Source organism: Mus pahari, chromosome 5, assembly GCF_900095145.1.
Source record: "Mus pahari chromosome 5, PAHARI_EIJ_v1.1, whole genome shotgun sequence".
Taxonomy (NCBI): domain Eukaryota; kingdom Metazoa; phylum Chordata; class Mammalia; order Rodentia; family Muridae; genus Mus; species Mus pahari.
In genome coordinates, this window is record NC_034594.1 from 20,688,856 (window position 1) to 20,708,308 (window position 19,453).

The following is a 19,453-nucleotide window of genomic DNA, read 5'->3' on the forward strand; positions in this document are numbered from 1 at the left end:
GAAGAAGAAGAAGAAGAAGAAGAAGAAGAAGAAGAAGAAGAAGAAGAAGAAGAAGAAGAAGAAGAAGAAGAAGAAGAAGAAGAAGAAGAAGAGGAAGCCAAGACAGCCCCTAGACTTGGGAGTAACCTGGGGCATGGACAGGGGCTAGCAAACTCAAGAAGGGGCGCACTAGAGGATTTCCTTTCCTTCTGGAAATGGTGACCTTGATTGGCCAGACGGACAAGCTGGAGAGAGTGGCCAGTTTCAAATTCTCTTTGGTTTCCTGCCCAAGGAATTCTTCTGCCCCAGAGTAGAATTCTTATAGGAGTTACTTTTCCAGCTGCTGGAACAAAACACCAGACAAGAAGTAATTTAAAGCCAATTATTTTTTTGGCTTACAGTTTTAAGGGGCCTTAGTCTATCATGGTATAGAAGACGTGACAGCAGGGGTAAAAAGCAAGCTGGTCAGGTTGTATCTGTAGTCAAGAAGCAAAGTGTGAATAGGAAGTGAGGCTGGGCCATAAAACTCAAGGCCCTGTGACCTACTTCCTCTAGCAAGGATCCACCTCCTAAAGGTTCCACAGCCTTCCAAAACAGTGTCACTAGTTGAAGACTAAGTGTTCAGACACACAAGCCTGGGACATTTCCCTTCTAAACCATGCTCCCTTGACTTCACAGCTTCACAGTTTTATGGAATATCAGTTAGAGACCACGCTTGCGTAAATGCGACCTGACGTTTTGGTGTCAGAGCAATTTTATTCATGTTTATAGACCTCCATATAAACCCAAGGAAAGCCTGACTCAGAAACACTGTGGGCTTTGGGTGGGCACTGCATTCATCCCAGCAGAGGCTGCAAGGGATCTCCTGAGTGAAAAGTAATTTTTCAGAATCAATTATCAGAAAACTTCTGATCTGGATCAGGTTGGTGTCAGAAGGCGGGCTATGGGAACAGCGCCCCTGGTGGTGGTACCTTTTAGGGCCCCTACCTCTTGCATCTATTTATTTATTTATTTATTTATTTATTTATTTATTTATTTATTTAACAAACTCTAGATAGACCATGTATCAGGTTTGGCCGCATACTATAGAAGCATATAAAAGAAGGCAGTCCAGGAGTCAACTCTCTTCTTATTGTCCCAACACTTTCCATGAATCCTCTTAATTTGTGGTCCAAGATGGCAGCTACAGTTTAGCCCCCAGTGAGCGTGAACACTGAGGACGAAGGAAGGATAATTGGTAGAGACCTTGTTGGTAACGTCGTTTCTTTTCTAACTGATAATGGTACTCACTTACGATACAATGTGATGAGTTGGTACCTGTATATTCCATAATGAATGATTACTTGCAGTTTGCATATTAACCACTTGGTATAGATATCATTTTAAAATCTCCTAGCTTCTTTGGAGTATGTAGTGCATCTTTGTTGACTGTAGTCACCTGTCATCTTGTTGTACAATTAAAACAGAATGCTTATTCTTCCTGTCTACTTCTAACTTTGTACCAGTTGACCAATATTTCACATCTTCTTTGCTCCCACCTTCATCTCTGGAGGCCTCTATTCTACCTGTGAGTTCTATGTGATCAATACCTCTACTTTACCTATGACTTCTATGTGACCAGCATTTTCAGATTCCACATCCAAAGGAGATTTACCAGTCACTGCCTATGTCTGGCTCCTTGTGTTTGGCATGATATCCCTTTTACCTATGTTGATGCAAGTGGAAGAATTTATAAATAAAAAAAAAAACCAAACACACAGTATTCCAGATGTATACATATGCAACATAGTCTTCACTCATCCATGTTTGGATATTGGATTGACTCCAAACCTTGCTTATTGAGAATAAATATGAGAGTCTCTTTGACACACTGATTTCATTCCCTTTTGGATATATACCAAATAGGGGGACTGTGACTTTTGTAACTATTACTTTAAGAGGCCTTCCCAGGAAGATTACACATTTCAATGACATTCTATCTGCCCCAAATTTCTCACATGGACATTCCTCATTATAGAGGATGATGGGATGTGTGGTCTCTGTGAGGGTTGGCTGTGGACGCTGTGGAGAGACAGAGGTTATTTTATTTGAGAAAACAGGGGTAGATAGGTATTAAGGGAGAGGAGAAAGAGTCCCTGTCATAGAAAGTATAATTCTGAAGAACAGGGGGCTTTGAAGTCAGCAGTCTTGGTCTTAAACGCCAGTTCTTTGTATGTATACTATCAGGGCCAAAGCCCTTAGTCTCTGATTTATTTTCATATATCTTGTATAAAATGGTATAATATTCACCTCCTAAAGATAAATGAAGGAATGTGTGTTCTGTATTTGTCACAGTCACCATGGCTATGACATTATCCCATGCAGATTTGGCTTTATAGAGATAGTCCAAAGGCATAAGCTAGACATGGTGTTATTTTTATTTCTTTCACACACCAACTAGAGAACCAGTTAGTCTGGCTAGGGCCAGAATAGCTGGGAACATAATGTATGGTTGAGCTTCTTAAGAGGACAAAACAACTCCTAATACTGTATGGCTTTCATACTACCAAACCCGAGGACAGGGTTAGAGCTGAGACTTGTGTTTCAAGAACGTGTGAATGGGAGAGACCCACGGAAGCAAGAAAAGCTTTCGGGAAAGTGCTAGGCTAGATACACCCCAAGGCAGAACTCTCCACGGTCCTGTCACCACAGCCATGTAGCAAGGCTGTAGGTCTGAGTCCTTGGACTCGGAAATTCCCTACGTATGAGAGAGGATTATGGGAATATTCCCGGTGCTTTCCCTGCATTAACAATGTGTATCCGTCTGGACTACTTTGAGCTGTCCACAAGGGAAGAGAGGCATGGCAGTGTTTCAGATTACACCTCGGGTAGAATCTGTGATTGGACACTGCACGGCCAAGAGTCCTGTAAACACGATGCAGACTCTGACCAAACCACAGAGAGCAAGCACAGCAGAGAACATGAATAATTCCATCCGAGCCTAGCTTGTCTAACTCTTTCCTTGACCCCATGACTTGCTGAGGTCAGAGGAAAGGTGGGCAGGAGAGAAGGGGCTCATTCCAAGGAAAGCATGGCTTGCTTCTACCTGCATTGCCTGGCCATCCCTGAGAATGGGTGTTTGATGCTATAAGGAAGCGGAGAGAAATGTGGCACTGACTTGCATTGTACCTGTATCTTGGAGCCGTCCTCAGCCCTGCCTGGTCTTGGCTAGTCAGCCTCTATGTGGCATAAAGACTTGGGAGCAAGAACAAGCTACCAGTTTATGACAGCAGCACTGGGATGATCTGCTGGGCTGCCGTGCTGTGGCAGTGGTTAGCTGGTCTAACCAACAGCTGTGAGGTATGTCGTTGAGAAGGGCCATGGGGAGATTTCAAAGGACAATTGATGGGCCAGTCTTGGGGGAGGAATGGTTCATGATATTCACTTTTTGGATATTCATTCTCTCAAGATATTCATGCCCTGCCTCCCGGAATGTTTTAGACCAGGAAGCTAGGAGTGTGTAGAATCTCTACGTGCATATCAGAATTGTATATAAAATGAGGGTCACTCTCCAGGGAATTGTTGTTTCTTGGTGTCTATGAGTCATTGACTTAAGGATCTTCTCAATACTGAAGAGCTAGGATGCTCAAGCCCCTTGCAGTTATGAGCTGTATAAGCCTCCTGTATCCTTTGAATCATGTCTGGGTCACTTATATCAAACACAAAGGAAATGCAAGATTGGTCATTGCTATAATGTCTGGCTTAAGGACTGATGACAAGAGCAAGGTCTGTGTATGTATAGCAGAGATACTGAGAAAGAAAAAAGGAAGGTCAGGTTTCCCAATCATGTTTTCTGAGTTTAACAAGTAGCCTTAGCAAATGGGTCTTTCGGATATAACACCATTCTGTGACAAGGAGGGAAAAGCAAGAAGAAAAACACTAAGAACCTTTATGAAGTGGGATCAGAACTCTATTGTGAGAAACTCCTGTCCTGGGCCTCTATGGGCACCTGTCTCCAAGTGCCCCCCCCCCCAGCCTACAACCCCCAAACTCTGACAAGCTGGCTCCCTTCTATTTGGAATGTCACCAGAGTGTCTTGTCCCCCTTGAGACCCCCCCACCTCCCATATAGAAGGCTGTATTTGGGGATGCAGTAGCAGAGATGCGTATTTTTTTTTCAACCCCCTCCCCTGCTTCCTTTTGGAATTTAGAAAAAGGGAAATTATCAGATGGGAATTTGATCCACATATCTTTGAAAGGGTACATGGTGACCTGTCCAGATGCTGACTGCTGGTTGGCATCATCTGGGGGAGATCGTGATTTCTGATTTGGGGGATCTGCTTTCAGGTACCATTGCACGGGGGGTTAGGTACTTTTTGAAAGCTTCCAGTTGACCCTGGTGCATAGCAAGGCCAAGAAACATTGGTCGAAGTCAAGCGGGGATTTGCTAAGAAGACGTAAGTGAATCAGAGTCCCGGCTTCACAGTCTCCTAACCTGACATGTGCTAAGCAAGTCTGAAGTCAGCAGGGTAAGGGGCAAAGGGCTGGCATCTCTGCAAACTGTTCCTGTGCACTTTACCAGCATCATCTTAGTAAAGATGCTTGGCCCTGCATCTTAATGCACTGTGCAGTCACGCTGACAAAGTAAGATTGATTTACTGAATTCTCCTTAGAGTTTTCCATCCCAGGTTTCAGGGGTTGAGGTATTTTTTCCTCCTTGGCCACTTACCCCCACTCTCCACCCCATTCATCCCATCTTAAAATCAATTCTAATTTTGGGAAATGACAAATTGAGGCAGAGAGATGGACAGGGTGCAGGCTCTCCCTCTCAGCAGTGGGTATGACCCAATGTAAAGACAGGTTTGTCAGCGTCTCAGAGAACACTGAACGATTCAGGGCTGAGTCCCTGAGGTTGGACTTTTGCCTTGCCTTGGACGTGTGTTATCACAGCATTGTAGGCTAGCAACCAACACATGGCCACATAGGTAATGTTCAGGGACCCAGGGAAGATGTAGTTTCCTATGTGAGTCCCCACTAAGACCTGAGGAACTCCATCTTGGAGCTAGGGAGAGAGCAGATATCACTTGATCCGTATCTGAGAAGGAATTAAGGTCTAACAGGTCCAGCCTGTAAAGGAGATGAAGTTAGACCTTCCTGAACCTTTATCGGGGCACGTCCACAAAACCCAGCAATGCTGTTCCTAGCTCAGGGTGAAGAAGTACTCCAGTGGTTTTTCATCTTATGGCACAGGCTACCCCAGCTTCTTACAGGAAGTTACACAGCTTGAGGCAGCCTCTGACCCTTTGTCAACTCTGATAGAAGCCTTTAAGGTTTATAGCTAGAGCAGGTAGAAGATGCTTGAAGAAAAGGAGCTTAGAGAAACCCATAAAGCTCTGGCTGCCCTGATTTGGTTGATACCCCAGGGTAACGCCATAAGCCCCTGAAGATCTACAACCAGCTTCCAGTAGGAGCAGTGACACCTGGTTCAGAACCAGTGTGCAGACTGCAACAGGAAGGTTACTGGAAGGGAGATTGCTCTCTCTGGTAATCTCAGAGAGGGCAAGCTGAGGGGCATCCCATGCAAAGCCCATGCTCGGGTCTGGTCCCCTAAGGGAGAAAGTAACCACCGGAACTGAAGAGGCCTGAGCATCCTGCAGGCCCTACCACTCCCTTCACAAAGTCACTATCACACATCAGCAGAGCCTGGGCCTTAGGGAAGCCTTGGCTGGCAAACAGAGAAACAGTTTTATTAGATACAGAGTTTCCAATTCTTTTCTGATTCAGCTCCTTGGCTCTGGTTCCAATATCAGCTGTGCAGTGGTGGCTATACACGGGCAGCCTAGGGCAAGGATTCTTACTTTCTTTCCAGTTTAAACACTTGCTTCTATTTCTCTCTAGAGAGAGCAGATAGGTTTCTGAAGAGTCAGAAAAGTCCTCATCAGCTAGCTTCCTTTGATAGGCCTGGCTCTAAACTCATGTACATTCCTAACAGACAGGCTATGAAAATGAAGCCGGGCTCTAGAATTGCTAGTGATATTTCTTGGACACGAACTCCTTAGATCCCACACTTATGCATAAAGAAAGATAAAAGGGAGTACCATCTCGGTCCCTGGGACCCAATATTTATCTATAATTTGAATCTCTTCAGAACCACATCCCTGTGTGCCTTATGGGGTGGGATCAGGGTCAGGGAAAGTCTCCATTTTTTTTGGCAGTGCTTTGGCCAAAGGACCTCAAGAAAATCACCTAAGAAAGGGGACTGGGCTACAGACATAATAAATGCTATTGGTTAAGATTCAAAGGACAATACTGTGCTTCCTGGGCATGGTGAACTACAGGTTGGAAACCTATGCCCTCAAGAGAAGAGCTGAGACCACACATGTCGCTAGAACAGTCAAGCAGAGATTTCTAAGCCTCTAGTCTTAGCGGTCAGAAACAGATAATGTCAGTCGTGACCAGTTAAGACCTAAGAGGATAACCATCTCGAGGGTGGAGGGTGCGATGGGTGGGATGAGGCGAGAAAGAAAGTGCTGATTTCTCAATTCAGTCTCTATGCTTAATGAGAAGCAGGTTTCGCAGGATTATGCTATTTAAGCTGTTTCACTCTGAGGGACTTCAGTTCTGAGCAGTCCGGCTGGTCCAAAATGAGCATCTCTGTGTAGGCTCCCTCCTTGCCCCTTCAGAGTGACCCAGGGGACCTTAGCCTGTGTTCTGCTCCCTTTCACCAGAGCAAAATCCCTGCCACAGCTTCACTTGCGTGGCTTGGGGTGTCGCTATTTCTACCTTGAACTGAGCAGAAGAACCCAAGGCTGAGGAGGCGCGGTAGCTTCCTGAGTGCGCTGCGTTGTGGTCCCACCCCTGGCGGCAGACAGCTAACAGTAAGAGTTGATGGGTCCTGGTGAGAAGACTTCCTTTTGCTGAGTCTGCCCACATGGAATCAGGCAAAGCTCCCTGGCAAGAGAAACCAGAGGATCTTTTGGCTTCTGGAGATTTGTTGAGGTGTTGACGAACTCAGCAACTGAGTTCGGGCACGGTAGGACAGTGCATAGGATGAAGAGAATCCTTACCTATCTGCGGAGAGCTTATGTCTGTTCAGTGATGAGTGCTACAGAGGCGCGCAGGGTCAGTGAGGAGACTGGGAGGGCACTGGGGGTCAGAAAGTGGTGCAGGCTTCCACTGGGGGTTAAGGAGACACCTCACTCAGAGAGTGGCGTGGGGCACAGGCCTGGAGGAGCTGAGGGTACAAGCTGTGGCCCAGGCAGAGGGGCAGGGTCTGCTCAGATTCATTTCTGGAGAGGCAGGCATTTAGGATCTGAAACTTCCATTCCAGGCAGGTCTGTGGAAGGTGCCTGGGGGTTTAATGGTAGTCAAGGTCATAAATACAGCTGCAACTCTTTGTTGAATACACATACAAATGGTTTCAATTTCCTTATTTGAAAATATATACAGTAAACTTTCTCGTTCTCAGGTGCAGTTTCTTTCTTCTCCGTTTTTTTGAGACAGGGTTTCTCTGTGTAGCCCCGGCTGTCCTGGAACTCACTCTGTAGACCAGGCTGGCCTCGAACTCAGAAATCCGCCTGCCTCTGCCTTCTAAGTGCTGGGATTAAAGGCGAGCGCCACCATCAAGACCCTATTCTATTCCCCAATCCACCCCCAACCCCAGGACCACCTTCCAATGGAAGCTCACGATCCTACTGACTCCTCCCTCTTTCTCCTCCCCTAGGCTCCGAGGGTCCTGAACGTTCAGGAAGTTGGTGCGGACAATGTTCATCTTGCTTGTGTTAGTAACTGGGGTTTCTGCTTTCACCACTCCAACAGTGGTGCACACAGGACAGGTTTCTGAATCTCCCGTTACATCAGAGAAGCACACAGGTGAGAAACGAAAGGACCGCTTCAGCTGGGAAAGGGCTTCGGGGAAAACAGTTTTCCAGGGGGGTTCGGTTTACAAGTAACAAACTACAAATATCCATGGCTTGGCAAGCGAGGGAACAGATATTCCCCGTCCGTCTGCTGAAGCCTGGGTGTGTGTCTTTCCTGCAAGGAAGAGAATGGAGAATATGACCAGTTTGCCCTTATTCAAAGATACCTTTACTTTGGAGTTTGAGACGTCCGGAGAAGACCACAGACTTAATCCAGATGATAGTCAGTTAAATTTGTTGAAGCTGTTAGCAGAACACCAATCTCTGAGACAGATTAGAGACCACTTCTCCAAGAGGAGTGAGGGAAGGTGTTTTTTTTTTTTTTTTTTTTTTTTTTTTTTGGTTTTTCGAGACAGGGTTTCTCTGTGTAGCTCTGGCTGTCCTGGAACTCACTTTGTAGACCAGGCTGGCCTCGAACTCAGAAATCCGCCTGCCTCTGCCTCCCGAGTGCTGGGATTAAAGGCGTGTGCCACCATGCCCGGCAAGGGAAGGATTTTTTAATTAGTTAATTTATTTCCTTTCCATCCTGATTGCAGCTTAGCTTACCCTCCTACCTCTCCTCCCAGTCCTTCCCTCTCACCTCACCCCTGCCCTCCTTCTGTTCTCCCTTTCTCCTTAGAAAAGGGAAGTTTTCAATGGACCTCAACCAGCCTTGGCATGTCAAGTTGCAGCAGGACTAGGCACATCTTCTCCTGTTGGGGTTAGACAGGCAGCCCAGTTAGGGGAAAGGGATCCAAAGGCAGGCAGCAGAGTCCGAGACAGCCCCGGCTCCTGCTGTTAGGAGTCCCACGTGAAGACTACGCTGCACCACTGTTACATAGGTGCAGAGGGTCTAGGTCCGTCCCACGCATGCTCTCTGGTGTTCTTTGGGTCTCTGTGGGCTCCTCTGGGCCCACGTTAGTTAATTCTGTGGGTTTTCTTGTGGTGTCCTTGACCTCTCTGTCCCTTTCAATCCTTTTGTCCCACTATTCCATAGAATCCCCCAAGCTCTGCCGAATGTTTGGCCGTGGGTCTCTGCGTCTGCCTCCATCAGTTGCGGGGTGAAGCCTCTCAGAGGGCAGTTATGCTAGGTGCCTTTCTGGAAGTATAGCAGAATATCATGAGTAGTGTCAGGGGTGGACCCTCTCTCGTGGCATGGGTCTCAAGCTGGGCCAGTCATTGGCTGGCCATTCCTTTGATGTCTGCTCCATCTTTAGCCCCACACATCTTGTTGGCAGGAGAAATGGTGGGTCTAAGGTTTTGTGGCTGGGTTGGAGTCCCAGTCTCTCCATTTGGGGTCTTTTTCTGTTTGCTGGAGATGGTCTTTTCAGGTTCCACATCCTCCGTTGCTAGGAGTCTCAGCTGGGGTCACCCCAAAGATTCCTGGAAGTTTCCATTGTTCTAGACTTCCTGGTCGTCCCACATATACCCCCCCTACACTTTCATCCCCCCCTCCAGCTCCCCTCCCCACCCCTTCCCCCACCCAGTTTCTTTCCTCTATCCATACACCTGCCTATTCTATTTCTCTTTCTCAGTGAGATTCAAGGGCCACCCCTTGTTATCTAGCTTCTTTGAGTTCGTGGAGTACAGTATGGTTATACTGTACATCATGGCCAATATCTATTTATAAGTGAGTACATATCATGTTTGCCTGGATCTGGGTTACCTCACTCATGGAAAATATCATGGATGATATCTTCTGGTTCCATCCATTTGCTTGCGAAGTTCACGATGTCATTGTCTTTAAATAGCTGAGTAATATCTTGTTATGTACATTTGCCACATTTTCTTTATCCATTCTTTGGCTGAGGGGTGGGTAGGTTGTTTGCAGTTTCTGGCTATTATGAATAAAGCTGCTATGAACATAGTGGAGCAGGTGTCCTTGTGGGATAATGAAATGTCTTTTGTGTATAGCTGGGTTTTGAGGTAGAACTAGTCCCAGTTTTCTGAGAAACTCCCAAATTGATTTCCAAAGTTGTTGTATAACTTTTTAAGTTCACCAGCAATAGAGGGATGTAGAACTTTAAAGGTAGAAACTACAAGCTTATCTGCACAAGGAAGCCAAGAGCCTTGTGCTCTGCCAAGTTTAGGTCATCAAGATAATTTCAAAATAGTCCTTGAATGTCTGTATAAGAAGATTATAGAACGCCCCCCCCCAAGCAGTCAGTCATATCATAAGTGACAGCTGAATATTTCTAAATGAGAGTCACTGAGTCAGAGTTACTAGAAACTTATCTTCCAGTGACTGGAGTCAGAGACAAATGGTAGTGGGTAAGCAGATGGATGCTTAACATAAGATGGAGTTTCTTTAGCTGTCATACCTTTGGCTTGAAATATATAGTCTGTTACAACCATTCCATTTTACCTCTGTTCACATAGTTCATCTTTTAATATCAGCAAATGAAAACTGAGCCTGTATTTAAATCATTTAGAAAAGAATTAAAAGTTTGCTTTTATCTGTGTGTGTGATGTGGTGGTGGTGGTGGTTGTGTGTGTGTGTGTGTGTGTGTGTGTGTATGTGTGTGCAGGTGTCTTAGAAGGCTAGAAAAGTGTCAGATCACTTGTAGCTAGAGTTACAGATGCTTGTGAGCATCCCGATGTAGATGCTAAAGAATTTCCAGCCCCAAATCTTTTTTTTTTTTTTAAATTATAATGTGAGCCTGATCTATCTGCCTCCACAGGATAGAAATTGAAATTGATGGTTCCAGGTTATCATTTGGGAAGTCTAAAGTTGTAGTAACAGAGGGTACTGCCCATGGGAGCCTGGGTGCAGGTCACTTTGCTGAGACCATGCAGAATCTTGCTTAGATGTGCTGTGTATCCTTGGTTTGGGTTCACCCTCACTTTGGGGACTTGTTTTGTGATGTGAGCAAATTTGGGACCTAATGCCCACTATCTCTGACTTGCAGTCCATGGAGACAACTGCCAGTTTCGTGGCAGAGAGTTCAAATCTGAATTGAGGCTGGAAGGTGAACCTGTGGTTCTGAGGTGCCCCCTGGCACCTCGCTCCAACATCTCCAGCAGTTCCCACAGCCTTCTGACCTGGAGTAAATTGGACTCTACTCAGCTGATCCCAGGAGATGAGCCAAGGATGTGGGTGAAGGGTAACACACTCTGGGTTCTTCCAGCAGTGCAGCAAGATTCTGGTACCTACATTTGCACATTCAGGTAAGACTCTTTGGGTCTGGGGTAATGTGGACTCAATGTCCAGGTAGAGGCAGAATGGACTCTAAGGTTTTCAGTGACAATTGTACTTTCAAAGCACATGAATGGCAATCCACACTATATTCTCCTTTGTGTCCCTGCAAAACCTCATGTGCTGTTTAGGAATATATCTCTATCTCCATCTCTATCTCTATCTCCATCTCCATCTCCATCTCCATCTCCATCTCCATCTCCATCTCCATCTCCATCTCCATCTCCATCTCCATCTCTATCTCTATAGCTATCTTTTTTCATCTCCATCTCCATCTCCATCTCCATCTCCATCTCCATCTCTATAGCTATCTTTTTTCTTCTTCTGTCAACTTGACCTAAGCTAGCTTCACCTTGGAAGAAGGAGTCTCAATTGAGAAATTGTCTCCATCAGACTGACTTGTAGGCAAATACATGAAACTTTTCTGGTTAATGACTTATGTAGAAGAGCCTAGCTCAATGTCTTAGTGTTTCATTGTTGTGGAAGAGACCCCATGACCATGTCACTTCTTACAAAAGGAATAATTTAGTTGGGGCTTACTTACAGCATCAGAGATTTAGTCTGTTATCAGCATGGTGGGCAGCATGGGGTAAACAGGCAGACATGGTGCTGGAGAAGGAGCTGAGAGTTCTACATGGGGATCCACAGGCAACAGGAAGAGAGAGACACTGGGCTTGGCTTAGGCTTTTCAGACTCTTAAATCCACACACTTACTCCAACAAGGCCACAATCACCCCAACAAAGTCACTCCCACCTCAACACAGCCACACCCATCCCAACAGGGCCACACCCCCTAATCTCTCTTAAAGCAGTACTACTCTTTAATGACCAAGCATCAAATACATGAGCCTCTGGGGGCCATTCTTTTTCAAACCACCACACCCACTTAAGGTGATGTCATCCCTGGTCAGGAGGTCCTGGGTTGTATAAGAAACTAGGCTGAAAAAGCCCTGTACAACAAGCCAGTATGCGCTGTTCCTCCACGGTTTCTGCTTCAGTTTCTGCCTCTAGCCTCCTGTCATGGTGTCATGATGGGTTGTAAGCTGTAAGCTGAAAAAGATCCTTTCCATGGTCCTTTTAGCTCCGGTGCCATAGTGTGGAAGTGCTTAGCTTGCTTGAGTGGTTCACTTAAAGACAGTCAACACGGTAGGATCTGTGTCTTATGTGTGTTATAACAATTTGTTTTTAAGAGCAGTAGGACATAGATTAGGGTGATGCGTAGTGCAGCCCCTCCTCGTGCCCTGGAACAACTTCCATGACTGTTCAGTTTCCTTATCTGTGCAATAGCATCTGGAGTAGTCCGATGCTGAGACTCCATCTGGTTCTAAAATTCTGCTGGGGATTTCCCATCTGTGTCTTGTTTTCTCTGCCACGTGGAGTTAACAGGGAAAAGCACAAAACAAGTCTCTGCCCTTCTGGGGCTCACATTGTGATGGCGGACAGATGTTATATATATACACACAGAACAGATGTGTCTGGTGGGGAAAATGTCACCAAGAAAAGTAACATCGGGGCAAGAAGCCAGGACTGAATGCTGTGCCGGCTAACAAGGCTCTGGGGAGTTCTCTCTAGCAAGGTGACATTTGAGCAGAGACCTAATACACTACAGGGAGGGAGGGAGCTATGATCATGTCCAGACAAGGGGCTGTCCTGGTTGGCTTTCCATCAACCTCCAGAACTTCCTCTTCTTCACAAACCGAAGCATGTTCTTCGTTAAACTATAGCTATCCATCCATTTCCCGGCCCAGCCCCTGAGAACCACAGACTGCCCTCTGTCTCTATAAATCTGCATCTTGTAGGTGACATGCAAGGGTTATAGCCCAAGGCTGACTGTTGCTGTCTTGTGGTGCAAGCATCCCACGTTCTGTTTGTCCATTTGTCCTTCCTTCTGCGATCACACAGGTTTTTCCTGCTGTGTGGATTCATTTGGAATTCATTAGGAATGCCATTTTGAGTTACTACATAAGCTTTTGTTTGTGTTTCTGCATCACGTGGCCATTTATGAATTTCTTTGATTTTCCGCAGCAGCTGCGCTGACTTCCATCCCCGCAAGGGTTCTGTTGCACTCCAGTCTTGCCAACACTGGTTGCTTATTTATTTCCACAGTGATGTTCTAATGTGTGTGATGTGGCGCCTCGTGTCCTTGGTTGTACCTTTCTGCGTCTTCCTTAGCCACTTGCATCTACTTCTTGGAGAAATGGCTACTCCAGTCCTTGATGGTTTTGAGAACTGCATTGTTTACCGTAGGATTTTTGGAATGTCTTCTCCTAGTTAGCTGTACGACTTGGGGATACTTCACCTCACTCCATGGTTTGCTTAGGCACTCTGTCAGTGGGGTCCTCCTCATGAACACATTTACATTTTGGTGAATTCTAAATTATGTCCTTTTGTTTTTTTTCTTCTAGTGTTTCTATTCCTGGGTTCAGGGAATCACAGATTATTTCAAAGTAATGGAGCTTTCTCCTTCATTTTCTTCCTATACTCTCACACATTTAACTGCTATGTTTCAGGGCTGACATGCCCTGAGCTAGTTTTTGCACGCAGTGTCGGGCCAGGGTGTAGGTCTGTTTTTGCATGAACCCTTTTGCTTTCTCAACACCGTTGAAAGGATTGTTCTTCAGCGTTTACATGTTCTGCAGCTCCTCAAAGGGTAAAGTTGTTGGCGTCATGTTCTTAATAGTTTGTGGTGCAGCCCTTCTGAAAGAACTAGGACACACCCTTGGCCTGACTGGAGATCAGCTATCCCTCTCCAGCTGGCTGCCCTGCTCCTAGGCCACTGCTCGCTCCACCCACTGCTGCCTTTAGAGTCCTTCTAGATTTCATTAACTCGTTTACAGAGAAATTGCCTAGCATATTGATACTTAGAAGAACCAGGCAGGGTGATATTCTTAGCAGGAATGGAGGAAGTTCAGACTATATCAGCCCCAGTCTTGGGTAGGTGTAAGAAGTGTGCATATGGGGTTGGAGAGATGGCTCAGTGGTTAAGAACAATGGCTGCTCTTCCAGAGGGCCTGAGTTCAATTCCCAGCAACCACAACCACATGGTGGCTCGGAAGCATCTGTAATGGGATGCAGTGCTCTCTTCTGGTGTGTCTGAAGAGAGCGACAGTGTGCTCACAAACACGTTCTAGGACAGAGACTGCCCTGCCCTGTTTGTGCTCTTGCTATTGGGAAATCATATGACCTTTCTGTCACTCAGAATAGTCAATAAGTAAATCTTTAAAAAAAGAAAGAAAGAAAGGAAGGAAGGGAGGAAGAAAGAAAGAAAGAAAAGAAATGTGCATGCTCTGGGAAGATGGCTCAGTGGTTAAAAGATTATGCTGCTCTTGCTGAGGAAGCGGGCAGGCGGTCTCTCCTATATCAGGGGAAATCGGAATGTCTGCTATGCAGCAGGCATAAAGAGGCTTTCCACTCAGGCTTTCTAACTGACTTTCTCTGAGGAACCTTACCAGGAAAACACAGTAGAAAATCAAGCATGCAAACATCCACCACAATGAGACCTCCATCTTGGAATTAGAAAGGCAAAATGGGGATCTAGCCCCTCCCTTTTGTATCCTGATGACACTCCAGTTTTCGTTTTCTTGCCTGTAGAGAAGTTTGCTGGAAGGGTGAGGTGGGCTAACCACAGCATGGGAAATATTTGGTGTGGGGAGAGTCATGGTCTGTGATCAATATGAGCACTGAGCCCTTTCAGGGCTCTTCCAGGAAGAGTGCCAATGTTAGGAGAGGTGAACAGGGGGCATACTGGACCATCCAGAGACTGCCCTACCTGGGGATCCATCCCATAAACAACCACCAAAACCAGACACTATTGTGGATGTCAACAAGAGCTTGCTGACAGGAACCTGGTAGAGCTGTCTCCTGAGAGCTGTCTCCTGTCAGTGCCTGACAAAAATAGAAGTGGATGCTCACATTCATCCATTGGACTGAACTCAGGGTCCACAATGAAGGAGCTAGAGAAAGGACCCAAGGAGCTGAAGGGGTTTGCAGCCCCATAGGAGGAACAACAATATGAACTAACCAGTACCTTCCGAGTTCCCTGGGACTAAACCACCAATCAAAAAACACATGGTGGGACTCATGGCTCTAGCTGCATATGTAGCAGAGGAAGGCCTAGTGGGTCACCAGTGGGAGGAGAGGCCCTTGGTCCTTTGAAGGTTCTATGCCCCAGTATAGGGGAATGCCTGGGCCAGGAAGTGGGAGTGGGTGGGTTGGTGAGCAGGGGGAGGGGGGAGGGGATAGGGGGTTTTAGGAGGGGAAACTAGGAAAGGGAATAACATTTGAAATGTAAATAAAGAAAATATCTAATAAAAAAAAAGAATTTTAGCTGATGCTCTTATTTTTGTTGGGAAACGAGATTCTGAGATTGAGGGGCCAACCTCGGTGTGTTCAAGTGTTCTTTGTCCCCAGGGGAAATGCTTGCCTTCTCTTCTGACTGCGTAAGTGGAAATCTCCAGCAACTGCTAAGGCATACATAGGCATTCACAGTTCCAGGACACGAGGCTGCCCTGCCCTGTTCTTGCTCTTGCGAGTGGGAAGTCACAGGGCCTTTCTGTCACTCAGAGTAGTCAAGATAATGCTGCCAGAACAAACAGTCCCCAGATCTCAGTGCTTTGTCCAAGGGGAATTACCAGATCAATAATGTGAACAAGCTTGGGGTTCTTGGTATGTCTGGCAGGCGTGGTTTCTAGAAAATTCTCCTAGTTTATGGGATCTCTAAGAGCCTCTGATGTTTTTGTTTTCTCTTACTAGCTATAGAGACTTAGGTTGCTTCAATCTGAACTTAGTTTACTTTAGTTGTAAACACTGGCCTAACCAGTACCATCCTGCAGCTTTGTTACTAGACCGGAGACCAGTTTGAGGTTAAGCAGGTACTGAAAGCGCTCTTCAGTCTTTTCATTTGCATCTCATTTGTTTATTTGACCCTTTCATATGCTTATTCACTGGGTTTAGGTTATTGTTCCTTCCCCATCACAGCCTTTTTATCCCTCTTCTTTTTTCATTGAAAACCTTTTCCTCCCTCAGGTCCTCTTCCAACTCTGGGGTCTTTTTGTGTGTCTGACATGTCACATTTAACCACGGGTGCTCGCAGGGGTGGGTTGTGATTTACTAGTGCGTGGTTACCCAGGACCTGCCTAAGAGGGGGTGCCTCGCTTCCGTGAGGAGTGGGACTCAGATGACCCTCCCTGTGCATTATGTAATCGAAGCCAGCCCAGTCTTAGGCAGGAAACCAAGGCTGCTCTGAATTCATGAGTACAGCCACCATGTCATGTCCAGAGGATGCTATTTCACAGCATTTCCCCCAACCGTTGGGTCGTACATTCTTTCTGCTCCCTGAGTCTCTGAGTGGGTGGTATGAGTGTCCCGTGTAGGGCACTCCAGAGTCATTTATTCTTTACATTTGTACCACCTTGAGTCTCTTTGTATTGCGTCCACTGAAAACAGAGGCTCCTCTAATTTAGAAGGTGGCTCGACCCCATGTCCATTTAACAAAACAATAGCAGTAAGTTTTCACTTAGGACCTATGACCTCTCTAGCCTTGGAGAGCAAGTGTACAGAACCATGCACAGGTTTCTTCCTGGGGAGGAAGCCTCAGATCTACCCAGAGAGCTGTTGGTTACCTCTGTTAGAGCCATGCCATTACTACACCAGGAAGTTGCAGCTCACGAGGTCCACATCTTTGGATGTATATATTGTTAGGCTTTAAAAGATTTTTTTTTTGGAAGTAATTTTTACACCATTTTTACAATTGATTCTGATGGTCTCTCTCGGTGTGTTATTTATCATTGGTAGCTATTCATCTTAGGGTCTTAGCTGATAGAATTCTATTTTTCTTAATTTATTTTGTTTCATTTTCACTTGTTTTAGATGCTGCAGTTAAATGCAGAGCCTCATCCAGACAGAGCAAATGACCAACCTGCCAACTCCTTGTTTTTCTATTTTAAACATTCCGTTTTATCAATCTCTTCTATCCCTTCATCCGTTTTCCCTCACATTTCCAGCGACCTGTTTATCTATCTATCTATCTATCTATCTATCTATCTATCTATCTATCTATCTATCTATCTATCTATCTCTGATCTTTTCTCAGTTCTAAGGACAACATTTGGTATGTTCAAGTCTTCCTCGAACACTTGATAGCATCATAGTCCTAGAATCATGGGTGGTCTGAAAAATAATCAAAATATTTTTCCAAATTAGTTATTTTCTCCAAGATCCTGCTATATAGTTTTGTTCATGTTTTATTTTTTATTTTTTATTTTTATTTAAGAGTCCAAACACAAAGTTCTCAGCAGTCTTTTGAAACCAGAAATCAGTTGGTAAAGCATTCTTAGGGAGAATCTCAGTGCCCTGGGCTTGGCCATGAAGCTTCTGCCACTGGTCCTTCACGAAAGGCACAGGGCACACAGCTTGTAGGTAGCAGTCAGGTGTGATGCTTTTGTATCACAAGAAGTTAAAACGAGCAGGAGGTAAGCCACACTCATCAAGGCAGTGCAGACTGAGTGTGACGGGGGCGGGAAGCTGTTCTTACATTCTTTTGGTTTTGTATTTCTGTCTTTCCAATCATTGCCTCTTTCCTTTTTCTTAACAAACAATTAGAAACGCATCGCACTGTGAGCAAATGTCTGTGGAACTCAAGGTCTTTAAGAATACTGAAGCGTCTCTGCCTCTTGTCTCCTACTTGCAAATCTCAGCTCTCGCCACCACGGGGTTATTAGTGTGCCCTGACCTGAAAGAATTCATCTCCAGCAACGCTGATGGAAAGATACAGTGGTATAAGGTAATGCTTTCGAAACGCGTATGCCTCGAAAACATGTCTCAATGGTTGTAGAACACATGCAAAAATCTGATTGAAGACAATATATTTGTGTAGACACACAGGTAATTATCTATTTAGAAATATAAGGTTAATTAAAATGGCGACGATTAGATTAGTATTGTGTGGTTTGGATGAGGTTCGTGCAGGTAGAGTGTGAAATGATTTCACAGTCAATAGCTGCTAAAGAGCTTTTGAGTGTCACTTACCTAAAAATAACTAGGAAAAAAATGCTCAAAACAACCCTGTCTATTTTCTACAAAAAATTATATCCATGTTTAAAATATCTTTTTTTTTTTTAAAGCACAAGACCACTTTTGAGTTGCAGGAGTAAATACTGCTGCAGTTTCTCCGTTGTCCCCTTAAGAAAAGTAGCAAATGTTTTATGGCTTCTCTGTGAGGCCATTGCTTCTTTAGGAGACACAGCACCTGCTGCAAACGATTGCCTAGAGCTATCGTCTGTCTCTGTGTAACTCATCAAGTATGGAGAGTTTTCAGGTTTTAAATGCTTGAAAAAAATGAAAAGAATGCTCTAGCGCATGTGACCATTGACTAAGGCTCAGACTTCAATGTCCATAAGCACATTTGTACTGGGGCTTCTGTTTACGGATTTTCTTTGTCTGTTCCACTGTGTAGTAAGACAGAGACCATGAGGTCTATGAGGTCAATAAACTATGTCCTATCTGGCTCTTACCTGAAAGGACTTGTCCACCCCTGCTGCAGACCATAGAGCGATGTTGAGAAGGTCTGTATTCCTTTAATCATTGATAAGAGTTCACCCTTTAATCAATAGGTTAATCAGCTGACCATCGGTATTAACATCAAGATCCATGCACACATGCACACTCACACACATGTACGTGCACATATTTATATACATCATAGCAATGCAATGCTGGAACCTTTAAAACGCCTCCCTGAAAGGAGTTTGTGCCTATGGAGAAGCCTGGTGAGCCACAGAGAGCCTCCTCTTGGTTCAGGAAGAGCAGGCAGAGGACACACGCAGAACTCCCCTGCAGAGGATGAAACATAGATCTGGACACAATGTGTCTGGGTTTAGAAACCTTCCCTCTTTTAGTTTGGCGCATTTGCTTCCTGTCTTGAACCTGTTGCTGCTGTGAGCAGGATGTTTGGCTGCCTGGAACTGTTTTGAAGGCTAGGGATGGAGTACTGTGCATGCAGCCCCTGCACCGTGCTTAGTCCACGGGGCTGGCGTGGGGTGTTAACATAGCCGCTCCTCCCACAGTCCCTCTGAGCATTGCTGAGTACTTACTATGTTCTCCCTGTTCTAGCCTCAGAGGCAGGGCCCGCTCACTTCTCCCCTTTCCAGAGGACAGGGACAGAAGAAACTGACTCCAAGTCTACATTTATAGAACAACTGCCATATTGTGCCCTGTGTTCATATTTGTCTACTCAAGCTAGGAGCTGTGAGATTTCCCCCTTTAATTAAGTATACTTTGAGGAAGAGCCATGGCCGTCTCTGGGTTGTATTTCGTTACTGAAAGCCTTGAGCTCTGATCACCTTTTATCCCCCCCCCTCTCTTCTTTCCACCCAATCCCTCCTCCCCACCCCTCCCTCCTCCCC

At 45.5% G+C, this 19,453-nt stretch overlaps 1 protein-coding gene across 2 annotated transcripts in view; it reads left to right on the plus strand.

Moving 5' to 3' along the window:
- Il1r2 (interleukin 1 receptor type 2) overlaps positions 1-19,453 on the plus strand; it is a 41,714-nt gene that overhangs the window by 10,206 nt on the left and 12,055 nt on the right. The window contains exons 2-4 of one of the 2 annotated variants that reach the window (XM_021199124.2): positions 7,681-7,829; positions 10,765-11,023; positions 17,652-17,832. In XM_021199124.2, coding sequence (XP_021054783.1) covers positions 7,721-7,829; positions 10,765-11,023; positions 17,652-17,832 — 549 coding nt within the window. In that variant the 5' untranslated portion in view covers positions 7,681-7,720. The remainder of the gene's footprint in view (positions 1-7,680; positions 7,830-10,764; positions 11,024-17,651; positions 17,833-19,453) is intronic. The other variant, XM_029539097.1, reaches the window with a different exon arrangement.